Raw genomic sequence first — 12,628 nt, 5'->3', positions numbered from 1 at the left:
TTGTAGAAATCATACATCAATCATGCCGCTGCTGACAACTACAGTAAAGTATGTCACAAAATTATCAACAACTTTGGAGAACGCTGTTACTACAAGTACAATGGAAGCTCACTGGTGACACCACGGGAAAACTAAGGCCATGCAACTGAGATGAATGCAGCTGCCTGTGAGACAAACATACCATGCGCTGACATGCAGTTAGACAGTGGGTGTAGCCTAACCATCATAAGAATCCAATAGAGGCAAAGAGGCCTGCCTTTGCCCAAACCTCACTCCCTGGGAGATAGAAAACAGGACAGAAGGAATGTGTGACAGAGAAAAGGCCATCAAGAAAATTAGTGGAAAGACATGAATACAATGTGTTAGTTGTTGAAAACCATTGAAAATTTTGAGACAAAAATATTAAGAATTAGTGTGGCAAAGATGGGAAAAGAGGGGTTACAAAATGTTAGTTGGTTTTGAATTCCCGAAGCAGGTTAAACGACAGGAGTGAGAAATGTGCCAGACAAATATAGAGCAAATGCTCGATGAAGACGTGAGGAGACATGCTTTCTGTGGGCGTGTGTGAGCACGTCCCTTTTCACAGTAACGTTCACCGCTGCTAATAAGGGAACCGATTGGTGTTATCATGTGCAAATAATGCAACTTCATAGGAAAGGTTACATTACCGTAAATTAATGGCTGCAAATACAGTTGCTACAAAACTGATGTGATTTTGTTTAAATAATTCTGACCAAAGAGTTTCCAAATGTAATTTCCCCAAAAAAGATTTTTAAAGTTAGTTATTTGATGGCGGCTATTAAACCTGCATTGATAGCATTTTTACTTATGCCCTCAGTGTCTTTGTTAGGACGGCAAAGAGAAAACCGCTGTCATCAAACCGCTGAAACAATAAATTTTGACTAATATTTTATTTCTCTACTGGAACAAAATTCATACTCTAAATGGTGCAAAAATGTAGCCCCTAATACCTGGACTGCATCTTTATCATCAGGCTCAATAGTGTTGTCCAGAGTGTTCCTTCTCCCTCGTTGGTCCAGTGTGGAGTAGGCATCTAATGAGAGTAGCATATTCAAAGCAGCAGTATGAGTGTGTTTGTAACGAAATATATCATGATAAAATCAAAAGGGTAAGTTTCACCTCATGCAAGCATCTAATCAACATCAGTATAATATAAATGTTACATGTAAATGCTTTGAACTCACCCGGTCCCATGTCATTCATTGGAATCATTTCTCGTTCACCTTTTGCACCTGAACACAGATACAAAAACAATGAGCCTCGGGAACACAAAAGGTTTCCGTTTTTCATGAGGCAGAATTCATAAAAACACAAGAGCAAAGACACTAATGTAGATTGACTGTGAATTTGAGTTTCATTGGATTGTGCTATTGAACACAGAGGTCCAATATAAGCAGTACATTGAAAACTGTCAACTGTCTGACCTTTGTCTATGAGCGGCAGAGTGCTGTCCTCATATCCTCCGTTGGTCCTAGTATTGTTGCTTGGAGGGTTTAAGTTGACCATGAAGTCTGTTTTTTTCCAGCCATCCTTCTCCAAAGTGCGCCGCAGCTCCTTGTAGCCCCATACAGTCTGCAGCACCAGCCCAGCCCCACGCACTTCCCTCTCGGAACGATTACTGGTGATGCCAGAGGGAGACAGCAAACGGGTACTTCAAACACATACCTGAGAAGAGATTTAATGCACCGCTTCCTACAAATATACCGACCCGTCCTTGTTGATGAGGACTAGCCTCTCAATTCCTTGCGAGGCCCTGAGAGTCTTTGCGGCTTCCAAGCTCGAGCCCAGCACCTCATGGAGCGTGCTCAACACAGACACCACGGTTGCTTCTGACAGTGCTCGCACGGGCTGACTCTGACCGCCACCAGGAAGGTTGGCCACTAGGTGAGGCACTGCATGTTTGCCTGGCAACACACAAGCAACAAACAGCAAAAAAAAATGTGTTAATAAAGAGTCAAGTTTAAGATCAAATGGCTAGTGAAGCTCCTTAACTCATTCACTGCCATTGACGGAAAAAGACGTCAAATGATTTTTTTTTTTTTCTGGGCTGGCAGTGAATGTGTTAAAGTAGGTAGCTGCAAGCCTCACCAAGTAGCTCTCTGTTACGTGCATCAATTGCCAGGTTACGGAGGGCTCCCGACATGGCGCGAACCACTCTGTCGTTGCCGTGGGCCAGCAGTTCGGTCATCATGGGCAAGCCTTTCTCCTGGCGTAGCAGCGCACGGATATAACGGCCATACTGTGCAAATACAGATACGTTTTCAAAACGGTGACGTGATTGCCGACAACAGTAGCGGGTTGAATTCTGAGGTGTTTTGGGCAATGTTATCAGCTCATATCACACCAGATGCTTCAAAACTTATTGGACAGTGCTTCACAGTGTGGACTGACAATCATCCAAAGCATGTTGTAAAACCAACCATTTTTTTTTCTTTTTTCACGGCAAAGAAGTGTTATGTTATGTAAATGCCAAGGATTCACCTGACCAGAATCTAATTGAGTATGTATTTCCTTTGCTGAAGACAAAACAGAAGGGAAAATGTATTTTTCCCTGATTACAGCGAATTCACGTGTTTAGCAACAGTAGTAGCTCGTGCAGCAAAGGTCGCACTGAACTTTGCCTAAACCTTTGACTAACCCCAGTAAATCCTTTTGCGACATCACCACAGTTGATTCTCAGTTCTGTTATTCAATATTTTAATGAGGCGCAAAATGCTAAATTTGCCTCTCAAGCTGCAACGTGAAATCACTTATTTCGAGCCTTTCAACCACATACTAGCTGCAGTGGCAGAATGAAATAAGATGTCTTTTATCTCCTTCAAAATGTCCTCCTTCACCTGGTTGCACAAGACTGGAATGGCCATTTGGGAAAGCCACTTTTTTTTTTTAAGCTTTTCTAGGCAGTTATATTGCTGATCAAAATTCTGTGATTAGGTTTTTAAGTGATAAAAGGACAGGATCTATGTTCAGAGTAGGGCTGCACAATATATCGAAAAAATATCGATATCGCGATATTGGCCCTTGCAATATGCATATCGCAAAGGCATGCAATAAGTTTTATATGGAATTTCATGCTTTTTATATGAATTTGACCAGTCAAATGCTAACTAAAATGTGCATCGCCATTCAATAGTTGAAAATTATCAAGACATAATTACAATTAATGAACTAAGATTACATGAAGGTTGCTTATTTTGCCCCATGAAAAATGTTTTTCTTTCATTAGGTAATAAAAATGTAATTTCTTTAGGTAAATGTTAAATATCGCAATAATATCGATATCGCTATGTTCAGCAAGTATATCGCATATCGCATGTTTTTCCAATATCGTGCAGCCCTAGTTCAGAGCATTATTATCATTATTGTGCATTTTTAAAGAATTATTAATCACAAATATATCTTCTATTTCTTTTTGGGGCTGAAATGAATTATCATTAATTGCATTACCATTCAGTTAAAAGTTGCCACAATTTGCAAACGCTTTGGGTTGCAAACCGGGTAACATAACCAGAGGATCCACTGTATTTCACAAAGTCAACACCTTGACACATTGCATCTTTTTGTTCATATTTGCACAACTTGAGAACATAGCCCCATTTGAGTACAGCCAAATGAAATGTAGCGCTTATTGAAAAGAGGTACCGTCCAACGTCCAGCACATAAATTCTGAACAGCTCCTGCCGAGGCCTCCAGCACGGTGGGGTTCTTTGACTCCTTCAGCAGAGAGGTATAGACGCGAACCACTTCTGGTTGGAATAACAGTTCGTAGCCTGCAGGGAAGAGGGGGTAATCAGGCTAGCACAGCACATTAAAACAGTAAATAAAGCTACGGGTACTCAAATCAGGGAGAGGAAGACAGGAGGATAGAACCTTGAAGCGTTACAAGAACAATCAACAATGTTGATTTAACTGAATTTACCTTTAGCAGGTGTCGGTCTCTTTGGAATGTCTATTATGTCTGCGGCTGGATCCTCATCTTTCTTTCCTGGAAAAAACATTTTATTTATAGAATTAAGAACAGACCACGACTTATCATTCACAGTTAGGAAATTGGTTATGTTCTTTCAGAGAGACGATTTGCATGTTAGTGCAAGAACACTACAATATGTTAACTACTACAACTATTACTACAGTGACTGACTATCGACGAGCAGAGAACGCAAGGCCACCACGGTAAGGAGCTTACCTTTGGAAAACCACTCATCTGAAGTACGGCGCCAAAAGGGAGAGAAAAAGTGGAGAGGATCAGAGGAAGTAGAAAAGGACAGATGAACAGAAAGCATTTCAGCAAAAGGAAAAGATCCATAACTTAGGATACCAAGTTAACACCTGCCTCCATACCCACAAGAATAAGCAGCACAACATGCCAGACATTAAGACTTCATGAAAGCAGTGGAAGGAACAAATGTTCAATTTTTCTATGTTGGTTTACAACATGACGTAACCGGGCTGATCGGCATAGGCGGGGGAGGGGATGCATTTTACGAGAATTTTTACGTGACAGATGCATACTGTATGCCCACGTCAACCTCTGAAAATATATTTTTAACAAATGATCGCACCAATAATTTGTACTTTATGAATGACGTCGTCGTCATCGTACTCTCTGCTCGCTACAGCTTAATGACACTAAATGAGGAAAACGCTTCTGCACCTCTATGTCCAACCTCGCTTTCTTATAATGTCATCTTTCTCGCAACTGTTACTATACTATCATGTTTTTGGCCCAAATCCATTGCCATGTGTGGTAAATCAGTCACAAATTTGCTCCCAGCTGTCATAATGTGGGCGTGTTTGCGCCGGTATATGATTAGAGCAATATCCTGAGTGAATAGGTGGTTAACTGGGAGCAGACTGTGGGTGCAGTTGTGGGGCAATAATTCGCGCTCTTAGCACTTTTATTTTACCTGTCTTTATTGCATGACTGCTCTTTACCCAATGTACAGTATACAGCGATGGTTGTTTAAAAGTGCTTTATAAATAACTCTGAGTGGAGTTGAGCAGTTCCCTGATGCTGGCCCAAGCAGGCCAGTACAAATTTCCATCCATCCATCCATCCATTTTCTTGACTGCTTATTCCTCACAAGGGTCGCAGGGGGTGCTGGCGCCTATCTCAGCTGGCTCTGGGCAGTAGGCGGGGTACACCCTGAACTGGTTGCCAGCCAATCAGTACAAATTTAATTTTCAAAAATAAATAAATGAGCAGAAATAAACAAGTTCTTGATTTTTTTTTTTTTTATATCTAAAATAATATATCTTGAGTTCTATCCACATCAATTATTTAATTTAATTTAAGTGTGTGCAACTAAACTTGTCATCTACTTGAGCCAGTGAAACCAGCAATCTTGCATTTTTTTTTTCTTTTTTAATTACCGGTACTGTTGTTGAATATTTTTGGTTGCTGTTGTACTTCTGCCCCACACTTCATTCCACCCATTTATCAGTAATGTAGTGAAAATGGGGACAAAATCCAGGTCCAGGAAGCCAAGCCACAGTTTGTGAGTATGTAGGACCGCTAGACGTTTGTGCCAGTCAGCGGGGATACAGTTTAAACTGAGCTTGGCTACGCGGCGTAAAAAGAGCGCATGGCGTGTGCCCATGCCAGCTGCACACTTCAGCCAAAGATGTGCGGTCAGGCAGTGACAGACATTCAAATATGCTCCGTCATACAAAAGATTATAACTTTAAACCTACTTGAACACATAGTGAACAGATCTGTGACCATGAAAGGGACAGCAACATGAAAAATCAACTTTTTGGGGATTTTAGCAGTGTTAAAATACTAATGCCTTACCAAACACATGACCAAAGTGGTGTTTTCCTCCATTTGCCCCTCTATGAGAAATTCTAAGTCATTCTGCTCTCCAAGCACCAACCCCTCCCAACCTGAGAAAACGAGCTGTTGGGCAGTCTTTGACGTCATAAGGTGCGGACCCAACCCCACAACGCCTCTGGAGACAAAACGCACACCCACTTTCTCTGAGACCTCCATGGGATAGTGACAAAAGTAGCCTTTATCAGTAAACATTCTGTCCAAATGAATTCAAAGCAATCAATTAACCTTCACATTTGCAATGCCCAAGTGTAATGACAGTTGGCTGTCTTAAAATCCCACTTCTGGCTGACACTTATGTAAATTACAAGTAAAAATTATGCAATATTGAACCTAACTGAACGAATAGTATAGTGATTTGTGTGCTCACCCTGTAAGCAGCAAGTCCCCGGTTCGAGACCAGCTCAGTGTCCAACCCCCCTTCTTCTTTCATCTCCCTTCTTCCCTCTCATCCCCTCCTCCGCCACGATTTCTTGTTTCAAATGCTTGCTTTAAATGTTTATTAAAGAATTGATGGCTTGCATTCAGATGAATGCTCAAACTCAGATCTCCAACAGCAGCCTGCAGTCGGCTCGCCACTCCACCCCGCACATCAGGGAGCCCGCGTATCACTAGTGGCACTCAGACCATACTGACCTATTGTAAACATCTCAGATTCAGTCGATTTTTTTCTTTGGTACAGGAATACTATGCCAAATACCATGTTGTCTCATCAGTTACTACAATGCTTATGCAATTACCAGAAAAGGAAGCCACTCAATCAATCAATACTCTCAATGAAACGCAAACAGAGCAGCTGGAAAGGATGGCCTTTCTCTCACATTCTCAGCATTCCTGTGCAAACTTGCAGGTTTGTTTGTGTGGGAGTGTATCCAAGACTGAGACTCAATAGTCGAGAGTAGCAATATTAAAATTGGCCCTAAACTGACTAAATTGTTTCAAATTTCTCAGTGAAACATACCTTTACTCTTGCGTGAACTGAAACAACCACTCTTCTGGCTAGACGGGGCTGGTCCCTGGTTGATAGGTGCAGCTTCTTGGTACTTCTCATACCCGGGGATTTCGCGATGCACGTGATAGGACAGGTTTCTCAGCAGACATACACTGTTCTCTATAAGCTGTGCAGAAATAAAAGGAAATACTACACTCCAATGTAAACGTTACAGGGGCTACGATAGAGGTATCTTGTGCATACTGTACCTTATTGTCAACATCTTTACAGTCAATCTGGGACTGGACGATGTACATAAGAGAATCCACCAATCCTGTGCATTCCCTCAGCTTCCGTCTTGCTTCACTTCGCTCTGAACTCACGTTTCTGTCATTGTGTAGAAATTAGAGAGTTGACAAGAGCAGAAATAAGAAAACTAAACTGATACGCTGAAATGACTAGATGAAGTAGTGAATGGAGAAAGAAAAAAGGTGAATTTAAGTGAGCCCAAAAAAAAAGAAAAGATTTTGCTTGTGGTTGTAATGCTTAGGCACACCCACTAAACCCTCCATCCATCCATTTTCTTGACCGCTTATTCCTCACAAGGGTCGCGGGGGCTGCTGGCGCCTATCTCAGCTGGCTCTGGGCAGTAGGCGGGGGACACCCTGGACTGGTTGCCAACCAATCGCAGGGCACACAGAGACGAACAACACCCACTAAACCACCCCTGTGAAATTCAGATCAAGTTTCAACCCTGGATTAAATCCCTCAAGGCTTGTAAGAAGAAACAATGGGGGGGGCAGACACATCTTCCCAGGCCAAGTCACACATATGTAGAGTTTACTGGCTAAGCTTTATGCTTGTGCGTCATTGTCAATGTGCAACATGATCAAATGTATTTAAACTTCAATGAACAATAAAACTGATGATGTTAGGAGGTGGTGTAATTTAGACCCCACCCCCTTACAGCCAAATATGGGCATGTTTCCGATCACGCCTACCCCCATATTTGGCCTTCATATGACATACTTCCAGGGGTTGAGAACAAGTTGGGTAGACATGTTTTGGTGGGTCATGACTGGCGCCCCCGATTAAAAAAGAAAATGCATTTTGTCTGAAAATAACACAGCTAAAATTGCAAAGCAACGTCTTATTTTTATGGGATCATTATAAACCGTTGTCATTTCAAGTTATTTTAGTGACTATTGTGGGGTTCTTTTACACTGTATTCAATAACTATGACTTCTTGAAATTCCTCATCCCTGACCTCTCCCAACCAGGGACTCACATTTTAATTTACTTGTATTCACTTATGACCTGTTTATATTTCATCTGCTGCTCTAAGTAGCATGAAGACAGCTTATCTGCTTTTCAATGTCACTTTGCTGTTCTTCATTTGTCCTCATACCTCAGGCAGCCCGCCGTGTTGGTGAGAGCTGTCTCCCACTCCAGGTGTCTGGGCTTACAGTTTTCCTCGCCTCCACCAGCATTGCTTCCGCGCTCCCAGCCTGAACGAGGTACCATCACTTCATCCGAGAGGGCATGTAATGCGTGGTCCACAATCTCCATTTTTACAGAGTCATGGGATGACAGGTTCCAAAGTGTCCCTGAAACATTTTATAATTTAATACAGATTTTTGATGAAAAGCAAAATTCCTCAGGAATATAAGAATAAGAAGTTACAGTCACAAGAAAAATATTTACATGTGTTGAACGTGTGCAGCTAACCTGTGATTAAGTCAGTGAGGTCCTGGTCATGGGTCTTTCTCAGAAGCCTAATTAGGGCAGGCACTCCATCACAGTTCTTGATAGCAATTTTGTTGTCTGGATCTTTACCAAATGAAATGTTCTTTAAAGCTCCACAGGCTGCGTAGTGCACCTGTGACACACAGTTTTCATTAGACTGCGATGATTTAATTATATTAAAAAAAAAAAATAACTAACTGCCACATCCATGTTTAGGAAGCCAGTGCAACTGCAACTTGTCTGTCTCAATAGTGGAATTCAAAAGGTTTTATGACTGCCATGACTCAAATTCACATCCGCAATAGTTTACCACAGCTCTTACTAAATCTAAATTCGAACAACCAAAGAATGTTCAGACAAACTATATTTGGAGCAAATGCTGACCTACCAGAATTCACCAGAACATCTAAGCTGTATGCAAACACTGAAGCAAATATCCATTCCTGTCCCTCTTTCACTCAGTATTTGTTAAAACTTAGGAGGATAATACATACCAATAAAGTGTTTCAATGTTATGTAACAACCTCAACCTGGAACAATCATAATCACCGTTCCCTGACCTTAAACCATGGAGAAACTAAACTTACCTCTTTGTTTGGGTTGTCAAGCATTAATACCAATGCTGGGATGCCTTTCAGACGACGGACCTCTGACTTCACCTAAAAGTGAAACGCTTTAGTTAAGTGATGATGATGCAATAGTAAATGTACATCTCATTTGCAGAAGTACATAATTTACATAGAGCACGCAGACAATTGAAACAATTAAATGTGAAAATTGCAAATAAGTGACTGGAAAAATGCCATGAATCCAGCAGTTTTGTCTGAATAGATGGCACTTGTCCTTGAAGGGAGAAAAAAAAAAAAATATTTACCCGTATCTACTTGAATTAAATTAGTCTGTTCTACCAATCTGCAAACAGTTTAGACAGGCTCTATACAAGTGTGGGTGACTGTACTTGCTCATCTTACTTTATCATTCTTATAAGTGAGATGCTGCAGGTATGCAGCAGCATTGCTCCTAACTGGATCCAGCCTGTAGTTGAGCATGGCAACAACCTCCGGCAACTCCGGCTGACGCCAGCCACCTGGGCCTGGTCCTGGTCCTTTTCTCAGAGTGCTGTCCAATGAAGCCATGCTTCCTCTTTCACCCTGTGCCATAGGAGCACCTCCTCCCCAATAGTACATGTCCCCTGGACCGCTCATATCACCATCCAGAGTGCCCTCGTAACTCCTGAAGAGAAAGAACCGCAGCAGATAGATGTACATCAAGGATGACAGTGCTGCTCACATTCTTAGGCATGAACACATAGCACATCAACACTATAATATTCAGAAAAGCTCCACATGACATGTACAACTCACCCAGTCCTACGTGGTGGGCCATGAGGAAAGCCATGGTGGTTACGGGGCACGGTGCTGTAGTGTACTGGATGTCCCATGCCATAGTCGGCCTCATCATAGCCCATGCTTCGGTGATCATCCTCCAGTCCGTATGGCTCGGGAAGGAACCTTGGGACTGAAGAGAGCTCCACTGCACTTCCCATTCGTCCAACCTAAAAAGCAGAAAAAAAGAAGATGAAAAAGAAAATTCTTTCTCGCTGCTTGCCAGTTGTCTAGTGTACACATTGCCACTCTGCTCGAACTTAACTACTGTATTTCATCGAGTTAAAAATCATATATTCGATTTAAAACACAACAGTATGGTATAAAACTGCTAAATATACCTGTGGTTGAGCAGCATAGGGGTCTATCTGGTTCCTACTGGGTGCTATGTAGCTTGGATCCAGAGTTCGATAACCATCTGAATGAACTGGTCTAGACAGACAGTTGACACAGAAATTTAAATATCACACAATTAAGTTAAAAACGAAAGAAAATGATCACAATTGCAGACAGTTGGTGTGCTACCTATAGCGATCGTCCATGCGAGCACCCCTGTTAAGGCTTGCATATGTTTCAGACGGGGGTCCAGCACGGTAGTCCTCATAGCCACCTGGAGGTCCATATTGATAGTTGCGAGGCACAGTGTGGGTGGGGTATTCCATGGGTACACCTACTCCAGGTGCCTGCCTATAGCCCCGGTCCATGGGTGGGACGTAGGCTCCCATACCAGTCACCGAACCACCACCGTCCAAGGAAAGTGTGTCGGATACTGAAGGGATGACCGTGCGAGCTGTTATTACTTTTTTTACCTAGAGCGAAGAGGCAGAGTGGGATACAAGACATCAGGTTCTGATGTATTACTACTACGTATATAATACTACTACTACTACTACTACTACTACTACTACTACTACTACTAATAATAATAATAATAATAATAATAATAATAATAATAATAATAATAATAATAATAATAATAATAATAATAATGGAATGCTGTGGATTCCAGCACAATATATATATTTATTTATTTTTTCCCAACTCAGAATTATATTTTGTGTAAAAGCTTGTTCTTTCTACGGCTGGGCAGGGCTTCAATATCAATATGCATCGTGCAGATAAATGACCAATATTAATAGAAAATGCCTTCGATAAATGTTCGATAGAAAAAAAACAAATCTGGAAGAAGACCTCGACTCCGGCATCCTGTAATTTTATATATTTTTTGTCTTTTACCTAATGTTTGTGTTGTGTCATTTTGATGCTACTCATCTGTCTCATGTATGCACCAGTTACCGAGACAAATTCCTAGTAAGGTCAGTTTTAATCTCTTGTAAGGCGTTGTGTATTTAGATTGTGGAAAGCACATTGAGTTGCCTGGTGTATGAAATGTGCTATAGAGATATAACTGTCTTGCCTTAAGAGGAAATTTTGAGCACAAAAGTGTTTTTCTAGCTTAGCCGAGTCACTGCGTGCTTGTCTGTCAGGTGCCTAACCGAAGAAGAAACAGCTTGAACCAACGAAGAAGTGCATGCATCCACGTGTGCGTGTGGGGTACGCATATCGAATGAAAGTGTGGCTTAGCTTTGTTCAAATAAACCTCAGTGCATCTCTTGCAATAAGATTAGATTGTGGAAATTAACACCTCCAGATGGATACATGGAGTAGAAGTCAGGGAGTTCCCCGTCTTTGATGTGCTAGCTCTGGTGTAGTTCACTACACTTAAATTATATGGACAACTAATAGAGGTTAATGTAACTGGATCAACAGCAGGGTATAGCATCTTGCGCAAATTAGCATTTACAGCACTGCTTGAGCCAGCAGCATGGATGTAAACAAGATTGCACATTACAACGCACACAACATTGTATATTCCTTGAAAATTAATTTTACTATCAGATATTTTAAATGATATTTTTAGCTGTGTTTTATTGTGGCTCATCTTACCGTACCAGTGACCAATATCGAGAATGACCTTACATAATTTATTATGACATTTTGCTAAGATTTTAAACATATATTTAATATACAAATCCATCTACTGATTGGGATGAAAGAAATTAAAGGTGTGAAAGCTCCCTCATCACACTGCACCCCACTTGTGTATTTTTACCGTAGGATCTGTGCGTCTTGTGCCATCTTCATTGGTCTCCACGGATACCACAGGGTTGGACTCACGGGGCTCTTCCCCCACTGTGTATGTCTCCGGCACCATCTGACCAGGCTCCATCCTAAACTGCACAAATACATTCTTGGGTATGAGTATTTGTGGGAATGGGTACCTTTTGTTAAGAATTAATTGAATTAGTTTCTTACGTGATGTGTCCCGTTGATGTAACCCTCGTTAAGTGTTAGCCTTTCTACGTCTGCATCACAAGGAAGGCGGCCGTTCTACAAGTAGGAGGAAATATACTTAGAGCTTGTTCAAAGCATTTACAAAAGCTTGTCAAATGAATCACAAATATTCTAAGCAACTGTAAGGATCTACAAGTGCACAGATTGGTTGTGATCTGTAGCAATGTCTTTCAAGGACTTTATCGATAATTCAAGTAATCTACAAAGATCACAGGAGTGATTAAATTACTAATGATGATATCTAACAAGTGCAAGATGTGATAAGTTATTAATAACCCGGACCTTAAAATCTTATTTCCAAAATTCCTGAAAGCATAGCCATGAAGAACAAGAACAAGCAAAAAGAGTTAAAAAAAA

General features: G+C 41.3%; 1 protein-coding gene across 8 annotated transcripts in view; it reads right to left on the bottom strand.

The window, feature by feature from the left end:
- Positions 1 to 12,628, bottom strand: part of ctnnd1 (catenin (cadherin-associated protein), delta 1) — a 43,700-nt gene that overhangs the window by 1,847 nt on the left and 29,225 nt on the right. For 5 of the 8 annotated variants that reach the window (XM_077525420.1, XM_077525418.1, XM_077525425.1 and 2 more), the window contains 20 exons: positions 12,233 to 12,307; positions 12,030 to 12,152; positions 10,442 to 10,725; positions 10,258 to 10,348; positions 9,896 to 10,086; positions 9,503 to 9,764; positions 9,119 to 9,190; positions 8,514 to 8,664; positions 8,194 to 8,392; positions 7,055 to 7,172; positions 6,816 to 6,972; positions 4,208 to 4,225; positions 3,941 to 4,006; positions 3,664 to 3,791; positions 2,110 to 2,260; positions 1,730 to 1,925; positions 1,446 to 1,639; positions 1,206 to 1,253; positions 972 to 1,054; positions 222 to 276 (listed from right to left, as the gene is read on the bottom strand). In XM_077525420.1, coding sequence (XP_077381546.1) covers positions 222 to 276; positions 972 to 1,054; positions 1,206 to 1,253; positions 1,446 to 1,639; positions 1,730 to 1,925; positions 2,110 to 2,260; positions 3,664 to 3,791; positions 3,941 to 4,006; positions 4,208 to 4,225; positions 6,816 to 6,972; positions 7,055 to 7,172; positions 8,194 to 8,392; positions 8,514 to 8,664; positions 9,119 to 9,190; positions 9,503 to 9,764; positions 9,896 to 10,086; positions 10,258 to 10,348; positions 10,442 to 10,725; positions 12,030 to 12,152; positions 12,233 to 12,307 — 2,662 coding nt within the window. Of the gene's footprint in view, positions 1 to 181; positions 277 to 971; positions 1,055 to 1,205; positions 1,254 to 1,445; positions 1,640 to 1,729; positions 1,926 to 2,109; positions 2,261 to 3,663; positions 3,792 to 3,940; positions 4,007 to 4,207; positions 4,226 to 6,815; positions 6,973 to 7,054; positions 7,173 to 8,193; positions 8,393 to 8,513; positions 8,665 to 9,118; positions 9,191 to 9,502; positions 9,765 to 9,895; positions 10,087 to 10,257; positions 10,349 to 10,441; positions 10,726 to 12,029; positions 12,153 to 12,232; positions 12,308 to 12,628 lie in introns of all 8 variants that reach the window. The other 3 variants (XM_077525422.1, XM_077525423.1, XM_077525421.1) reach the window with 3 other exon arrangements.

Source organism: Festucalex cinctus, chromosome 6 (genome assembly GCF_051991245.1).
Source record: "Festucalex cinctus isolate MCC-2025b chromosome 6, RoL_Fcin_1.0, whole genome shotgun sequence".
NCBI lineage: Eukaryota > Metazoa > Chordata > Actinopteri > Syngnathiformes > Syngnathidae > Festucalex > Festucalex cinctus.
The sequence above is the reverse complement of the archived record's forward strand: the minus strand, read 5'-3'. Positions and strand labels throughout refer to the sequence as shown.